Source organism: Otolemur garnettii, unplaced genomic scaffold (genome assembly GCF_000181295.1).
Source record: "Otolemur garnettii isolate 467f Iridium unplaced genomic scaffold, OtoGar3 scaffold00081, whole genome shotgun sequence".
NCBI classification, from domain to species: domain Eukaryota; kingdom Metazoa; phylum Chordata; class Mammalia; order Primates; family Galagidae; genus Otolemur; species Otolemur garnettii.
This window is the reverse complement of record NW_003852476.1, coordinates 3097079-3105796: the sequence shown is the minus strand read 5'-3', so window position 1 is coordinate 3105796 and position 8718 is coordinate 3097079. Positions and strand designations below refer to the sequence as shown.

At 38.2% G+C, this 8718-nt stretch overlaps 1 protein-coding gene across 2 annotated transcripts in view; it reads right to left on the bottom strand.

Moving 5' to 3' along the window:
• Positions 1 to 8718, bottom strand: part of ARID4A (AT-rich interaction domain 4A) — a 93142-nt gene that overhangs the window by 53683 nt on the left and 30741 nt on the right. For both annotated transcript variants that reach the window (XM_023515869.1, XM_003794414.3), the window contains 2 exons: positions 7792 to 7868; positions 7233 to 7399 (listed from right to left, as the gene is read on the bottom strand). In XM_023515869.1, the coding sequence (XP_023371637.1) occupies positions 7233 to 7399; positions 7792 to 7868 (244 nt within the window). The remainder of the gene's footprint in view (positions 1 to 7232; positions 7400 to 7791; positions 7869 to 8718) is intronic.

Genomic DNA, 8718 nt, shown 5'->3' with positions numbered 1-8718 from the left:
GGGCACCTGTAGTCCCAGCTACTCGGGAGGCTGAGGCAAGAGAATCGCCTGAGCCCAAGAGCTGGAGGTTGCTGTGCCCTGTGACACCACTGCACTCTACCAAGGGCAACAGAGTGAGACTCTGTCTCCAAAAAAAAGGTTGGCAAAGAGTAGAAAGGGAAACAGACAGAGAGGTGAGAGTCACTTGGCAGGTGCAAGAGAAAGAACTGCACGTCTGACTGGAAGGCAGAGGGGAAGACAAGGAAGACACAGGCAACTTTCGTGTACAGGGCTTGGGCAACTGGGTGGCATGGTGCTTTTACTGAAATGAATAGGTCTGAAGAGGATGAGCACTGTCTGACACACGAGTCTGAGCATTCACAAATTAAGAAGAAATCCCCATCAGCACTTTGATACAATGTCTGGGGCTATGACGCGGTACCTTTGATTCACATTCAGATATGGAGTATTATATCATTTAGTCGGGAAGTAAACCAGGAAAAAAAAGTTACGTCAGAGGTACTGAGTACTTACTAAGTAGTCAAATAAAATAAGGTTGAAAATTTGTTTGATTTAATACGAAGTTTATTAGAGTCACTGGTTGGTCGAGTTGTGAGAGGACAAGACACACTGCAGAGAGTTACGAGTTAACGAGAGGGGCTGGGCGCAGTGGTTCACACCTGCAATCCCAGCACTCTAGCAGGCCAAGGCAAGTGGACTGCCTGAGCTCACATGTTAGAGACCAGCCTGAGCCAGAGCAAGACCCCATCTCTATAAATAGCTGGACGATGTGGCAGGTGCCTGTAGTCCCAGCTACTCAGGAGGCTGAGGCAAGAGGATCGCCTGAGCCCAAGAGTTTGAGGTTGCTGTGAGCTGTGAATCTACGGCACTCTATCGAGGGTGACAAAGTAAGACTATGTCTCAAAAAATAAAAAGAGTTAATGGAAGGTCAGTAACAGAGTATATAACTGAGCAATCTGGTCATGAGGGTGAAGAAAGAACATAGTATCTGGAGGGGAAGGGAGGGGAGGTCAGCAGATTGATGGAAGGATATGGAGCAGATGTCAAGAAGGCTGGGAGAGATGTAAACATGTTTTTAAAGCTGATGAAAAGGATACAATGGGAAGAAATAGGTTAACACATTAATTTCCCTGTGAGTTGTATCGAACTCACTAGTTTTGAGCCTGGGTCTCATGAAGCATATATAACTCACACATCTTTACCTTGGGAACCTCCTGGTGCACAGGCAAGTGACACTGCTGTACTGTAGCATAGTGATGGGTGGTCCCCTGGGTAAAACCCAGCAGAAATTTTTATTAACTTAGCAAAGATTATTTTGTTTTTGAAGTTTTTGTTCTATTTTCATATTAAAACAAGATGGCCCCAAGGAAAAAGTTTGTTTTTGTTCTGGATGGCAGTCAGTATATTACAGGTGATGGAAACAAAAGATATTTGATAGTCTAAGATTTCCTGAAAGGGAGATCTAGGGCATAAAATTAGGGACCTATCTTACAGAGGACAACACATTATCAATTGTGCTTCAAGGGAAAGCGAGCAAGCAATCAGGGTTTACAGCAGAATTCCATCTGGAATTCCCAGTTTCTGAAGGTGGAATGGAATGCAGGTAGGGTTGTTGGCTTAATGGAGGCGGTAACAATTTGATTACAGAAACTGGAAAATGACCAATTATGTTAAAGACCTAATGAAATTTGTTAAACATAAAACTTACAGTGATTCCATTCTTTTCCTGTTGTACACTTACAGAAAATTTTAGGGCTCACATAAGATACACATTCCTGGGCTAGATGCCTGTAGCTCAAGTGGCTGAGGTGCCAGCCACATACACCTGACCTAGCGGGTTCGAATCCAGCCTGGGCCTGCGGAACACCAATGTCAACTGCAACAAAAAAATAGTCAGGCGTTGTGGTGGGCGCCTGTAGTCCCAGCTTGCTGGGAGGCTGAGGCAAGAGAATCACTTAAGCCCAGGAGTTGTTGCTGGGAGGCTGAGGCAAGAGAATCACTTAAGCCCAGGAGTTGGAGGTTGCTGTGAGCTGTGACGCCACAGCACTCTACCCAGGGTGACAGCTTGAGGCTCTGTTTCAAAAAAAAAAAAAAAAAGATATATATTCATGGTAATATACTTTTATAATTTCAGAACACAGTTTACAACAACTCACATAAAATAAATAATTATGTGGCTCTTGTATTACATCACAGTTAGCTGAGCCTACTAATTTTCCCCATTTAAAAAGGTATATACATTTTGATCACCAAGATGTGAGGTAAACAGCATTAAATTGCCTTTCCTTTTTCTTGAGACAGAGTCTCACTCTTGCCCTGAGTAGAGTGCCATGGTCTCATAGCTCACAGCAACCTCAAACTCTTGAACTCAAGCAGTCCTCTTGCCTAGGCCTCCCAAGTAGCAGTTGCCCACCACAATCCTGGGTAATTTTCTATTTTTAGTAGAGACAGGGGTTTCACTCTTGCTCAGGCTAGTCTCAAACTCCTGAGCTCAAGTAATTCATCCGCTTCAGACTCCCAGAGTCCTAGGATTATAGGCATGAACTACCATGCCTGGCCTTTTTCTTTTCTTTTGAGAAATCCAAGTTTTTAGTATCAACCCCATCATATTATCACAACTATAAAATGCATTGATATGTAAAATGTTAACTACATAAAAATATAACTCATTTTGTATACAAATGTGCAATCCTTATTAATCTGATTAGATGACCCTAGTTTGGCTGGACTCTTTATATGTTAATATTGGAAACAATTTTTCTAAACATATTAGAGCATTTTTGTTTTCTTGTTTAACTGGCTAAACTTTTAAGACTTTAGCAAGTCAGTTATATTTGGTTGCAAACTAACGTTTCATTTATTCATTAAAGGTTGCATTTTTAGAATCTGCTTAGGAACACTTGACTGGCAAGAAGAGTTATTGAATATTCTCAAAATATTAACATTACATTTAACAATTTTCAAAAATTTTACCAAGTTAGCATGACTTTCCTGAGTTATCAACAATTTACTCTAGGCTTATACACAAAGTGATCTTGAATGATCACTAACAAATGCCTTTACTATCAGTATGCAGAAGGGCATAAATTATGTGATTTAGACTTTAAAAATATTTCCATGGGTCGGGGGTGGCACCCATAGCTCAGTAGGTAGGGCATTCAAGGCTGGTGGGTTCGAACCTGGCCATGGCCAGCTAAAACAACAATGGCAACTGCCAACAAAAAAACCAGCCGGGCGCTGTGGTGGGCACCTGTAGCCCCAGCTACTTGGGAGGCTGAGGCAAGAAAATTGCTTGAGCTCAGGAGTTTGAGGTTGCTGTGAGCTGTGAGACCATGGCACTCTACTCAAAGTAAGACTTTGTCTCCAAAAAAAAAAAAAAAAAATTACCACGAATTTAAAAACTACTTATGATTATTACAATAGTGGAATGTAATTTTAGGCATTAAATGTAATAGCAATCCACAGAAAATTCACATGGTTAGAGAAATGGGTGTTAATACTAAAAAGAGCAGTTCTTACAAAAATTCACCAAATTCTAATTTTCTTTTCTTTTCTTTTCTTTTTTTTCTTCGTTTAGCAGGCCTGGGTTGGGTTTGAACCCACCAACCCTGGTGCACGTGGCCAGCACCTTAACCAATGAGCTATAGGAACCCAGCCCAAATTCTAATTTTCATTACTAAAAATGAAATTGTTTGAGGCTCAGCACTCATAGCACAGTGGTTACGGTGCTGGCCACATGCATCAAGGGTGGCAGGCTCAAGCCTGGCCCTGGCCAGCTAAACAACAAGAACAACTGCAATAAAAGATAGCCAGGCATTGTGCAGACACCTACAGTCCCAGTTACTTGGAAGGGCCAGGCAAGAGAATCACTTAAGCCCAAGAGTTAGAGGTTGCTGTGAACTGTGATGCCACAGCACTCTATCAAGATGACATAGTGAGACTCTGTCTCAAAAATAAATAAATAAATTAATTAAAATAAAAAAGAATATTTTTTTAAAGAGCCTAACATGTAAGCCTAGTTTTGAGAAGCCAAAAGGATTAAGAAAGCTAAGACTTGTCATACTGCCCTTGAAAGTCTTCTAAACTACCATCCATTTATTTCACTCTTAGAAAACTGTCCTATATTTATCTAAAGTAAATACAAGTCAGGAAAAAATGAATAGTTGATGTCATTATTGTGCTTACATGGACTTTTCAATCAATTTCAAAGGTGAAAATTCAGTAGAATCACTTCTATTATGATATTTTCTTAATAAATAAAAAACACATCAGAAATATTAACAAAAATACTCTCCAGCACTTTCTTTTCAGTATATCAATGAGTTTAAATTTAAAGTCACCAATTTAGATATGATCAACTTTCTGTCAGATCCTCAAATTTTTTCCCTTGCAGTAACAATCTTTTACTCAAATCCTGAACTATCAATGTGTAGGAATTAAAAACATTAAGTAAAAAAGATACTTCTCCATAGTAAAGTCCATAGTAAGGCCATGCTAGGGTGCCCAAAGCACTAGCCATAAAACCCATATCCACCGCCTATTGCATTAACACTGCAGAGTATCTGCAAAAGTATCTCACACTTGTATGATTCTACTGCATAAAATTTGCTTGCTATACTTCAAATACCAAATGACAGACTATATTGTTATAGTGGTTACAGAACGTTATAAAAGATTTTTCTGATCACTGTAAAGCAGCATTAAATCTTCATGAAAAGCACAGCATCGCTGCATTTTGCAAAGACTCTGAGCTGTAATGTAATGCAACAGCTAAGCCTCACTTGCATGGTAAAGGCCCATGGTGACTAAGCCAGGTAGGCCTGCTTACCAAATTTTTATCCATTTTATAGCATACTCATCTCCCCCCCCCTTTTAATATATAGTTTAGAGCGCTCTTTAGTTTATTAGTACGTTAAAAATTTTTAAATTACTGTTCAAGACAAGTTAGAATGATTCAGCAACTAAATCTTATATCCAAGAACAAGGTAAGGAAGCTGATTTTTTTCTAAAGCAACCAAAATTTCTCTCAAGAAAATCTACCTCTCTGGCCAGAGAAAAAAGAATTAGTTTATATTAACTAATTCAGTAAAGATATGCTATGCCACTGACCATCAGAAAAATAATTTATATTAACAGTCATATAAATCAGTACCTAAATTCTGTAATTTTGCTGTTATTTTCAATAGATGAAAAGCATCCTGGCTCACTTTTAACAGGCTCAGAACACAATTAACACGTTTTAAGAAGATACTATCCTTACAGGCACCTTCACCTTTAAATATTTCTTTACTATTACCTGCAAACAATAGGTAATAGAGCTTTGCCTCCGTTCTTCCTTCTTTTATATTAACATTATTCACAGCTTGAATAAAACATTACAATATTTATGAAATTAGTCATGGTAATAAGAGCACTATTTATAATTTACTATTTATAGACACCCTCTGCAACTTTCTACAAAGCTTCTTACCCTCTTTGTTTCAAATTTTAGGGTTTTTAAGAAAAGGATGGAGGGGGGCAGGGAAAATGCATTCTGGAAGGGGCTCCAAATAAAAGCATTAGCAAAAATAAAGAGACGATCTCTTTCCATACTGGGCAGTGTAAGAGCTTAACTAAGGTTAATAAAATAAAACAAAAACAAAAGCTAAACCACAGATTCTAAGAGTTCACACCCTGCAAACGTGGCCTATTTACCCTAAAAACATATAATAAATAAATACAGATCAAATGCAAAAATAACATTAATATTCAGACTTTAAATCTTCAATTTAGCTAAACTGTCTCATCATTTTCATTTCAAAATCTATCTTATGGTTCAGAAAAATAGCCTTCAACCATTGATATTCTAAAAATAGACTCCAACTGTCTTTACAGAAGAAACAATTACGCTTGGTTATGGTCCTACCATATCAGCCACATCACCAACATCTAAAATTCTCATTTAACCCCATTTTTGGCAAGCAAAATGGCAACTAAATATACAAAAAAAAAATCTTACCTATATGCTGCATTTTCTTTCAAATGCAAAATGGTTAGATTCCCCTTCTACTTAATCAGTACAGAGTCTAGGCATTTTTCAGTCTGACTTGCAAATATTTGTTTTCCCTCTTAGGGCATAGCATCCGCAGGGTCATACAGCACTACTTACATTCTCTTCCACATAAAAATCAGACATTACATGAAAGGAAAAGAAAGACAGCCCATTTCAAAGCAGCTGGCAGACCTCCCCTGGCAACCTGCCAAGCCTCTGCTAACCCTTCCTGTCTTCCTGAGCATGCTCACTGGAAACCAACAGCACGTTACTATGGCAACTCTGTAGGCAGCCTGTAAGTATGAACCGCCATTCTGATTTCAGAGTGTAAAAAACCCCAATACTGCAGTGAAAGTAAAAAGAAAGAAACAGCGTATGCCCCCGTCACACAAAAGTATCTTCATTTTCTTTTATGAATTCTTATTTGTGTAAGTAAAACAGAAACAAGCATCCCACGTTTTTTCCAGACAAATACTTTTCATGGTCAAATAGGTCCTCCTTTCCAGTAAATTCATTCTCTTTGTCTTGCCCCTAAGCCCCTTTACCCCATAACAACCAAAAAGATACTAGGCAGTTTATCCCATTTGAAAAAACACTGCTACATAAACAGACAACACTAGGCATGTAAGTGATCATGCCACACCTTCACGGGCGATTTCCTACAGTCATATGTGTGTTTTAATGACATGGCAATATCACAAAGACAGCCATAAGCACTTACAAACTACAACATAAACCTTTTCTACGATTTTTACAGACCAGATCTGGGTTCAAATTCCTATCCTCCACATTTCAGTTGTGCCAACTTGGGAAAATCACTTAACCTTCCTGAATCTCACTTTCTTCACCTTTAAAGTAGGATAAAAATGGCTACTTCATATGGTAACAGTTTAAACAAGTTAACACACATAAAATACTTAAAAATTACATTCCTTTCCTCCAGAGTTGTTTGGAAAAAAACAAAAACAAACAGTTTGCACTCGTTGATAAATTAACCTGAAAAGTACTTCTCTGTGACCTCTTGAGTTATATACACTGAGCTACGAGGCACAAAGCTTACTCAATCCCCAAATTCAGCTGTGCTGGAAATGGAAAGAAACAAATAATAGAGAAACTAAACAGAGGGAAAATCATGCAGGTATGATTCTTACTAACAGTAGTAAAATGCTTTTGTTTGTTACAAATGTGAAATTATCCCTACCATCTCCTCCTCTGCCTTTTTGGCCTCCTTTTCCTTCTCTTCATCATTTTCTTCAGCTGGGCCACCTTCATCATCACTACTGGATGACTCAAGGATTTCGCTTATATCCATTTTCCAATTATCAGGAACAACTCCAGTTCTTAAGAAGATGCTTGCTTTCTGAAGCCCTACGAGTGAAAGCATACTTCAGCAGGTGCTATGGAACTGGCGGCACAGAGTGACACAAAAGACATGACATTCAGAGGCCGAAGATCAGAATTCAAATTCAGCTATAACTAATGAAACGGTGTTATAAGCTTGATACATTTGCCAGGTTATTATATACACTAATGTTTGTTATCACAATAGGGAATACTGTGAGATATCATAATGGTAAAACATGAAAAATTAAACTGACCTAAAAGTTACAAACCAAATATTTCATCTAGACATTAAAAGAAAATCAAATAAGAGTGGATACTAACTCTAAAAAGTTAAAACAGCAACAAAGAATGTTTAGTCTTACTTTATTCATGGGTATCCATAGTATCAAGTACCAGACTGATTCCTCTTTACTTACCTGGTTTAGTGGAGAGCTCAGCTTCTGGTAGATTGAGAATGTCAACTTCCTTAATGTCCTTTCTTGCTATAGAGTAACTAATTATAGAAAAAAGAATAAAGGGGAGTGAAGCCATATATATTAAAAAGAAATTACCACTTACATAGTCCATGTTAACATATGGAAAAATATACACCCTGAAATTAAATTTTGCTTATAAAATGTATTACAAGTCTAAGACCATTTATATCAATCCTTAATAAAGGGCAAGAGGTAATATAGGCAATGTTAATTTTCAATCTATACAATCCTCCTACAGAGAGTAAGGGGTAATTAATATTAGCATGATGTTTTCAGCACTTGTAGATATCTATTTTGATGTTTACTGTTTATAATTGTATTATTCATGTTAGTAAACAACCCCATTTATTAGAAGGCATTATTAAAATATTTTCATAATTAATTATAAGATACGTTGATATTAAATTTTTTACAAATCAAATTTTTCTTTTTTCTTTCTGTTTTTCTTTTTTTCTATTTTGAGACAGAGTCTCACATGTCACCCTGGGTAGACAGCTGTGGCAGCACAGCTCACAGCAACCTCAGATCTTTGGCTTAAGCGATTCTCTAGCGTAAGCTTCCCAAGTAGCTGGGACTACAGGTACCCGCCACAACGCCAGGCTATTTTTTGTTGCAGTTGTCATTGTGGTTTAGTTGGCCCAGGTTGAGTTCAAATCCGTCACCCTCGGTGTATGTGGCTGGCACCATAACCACTGTGCTACAAGTGTGGCTTGAGCCAAGCCACAAATCAAATTTTTTTTTTTTTGAGACAGAACCTCAAGCTGTCCCCCTGGGTAGAGTGCTGTGGCATTATAGCTCACAGCAACCTCCAACTCCTGGGCTCAAGCGAGTCTCCTGCCTCCGCCTCCCAAGTAGCTGGGACTACAG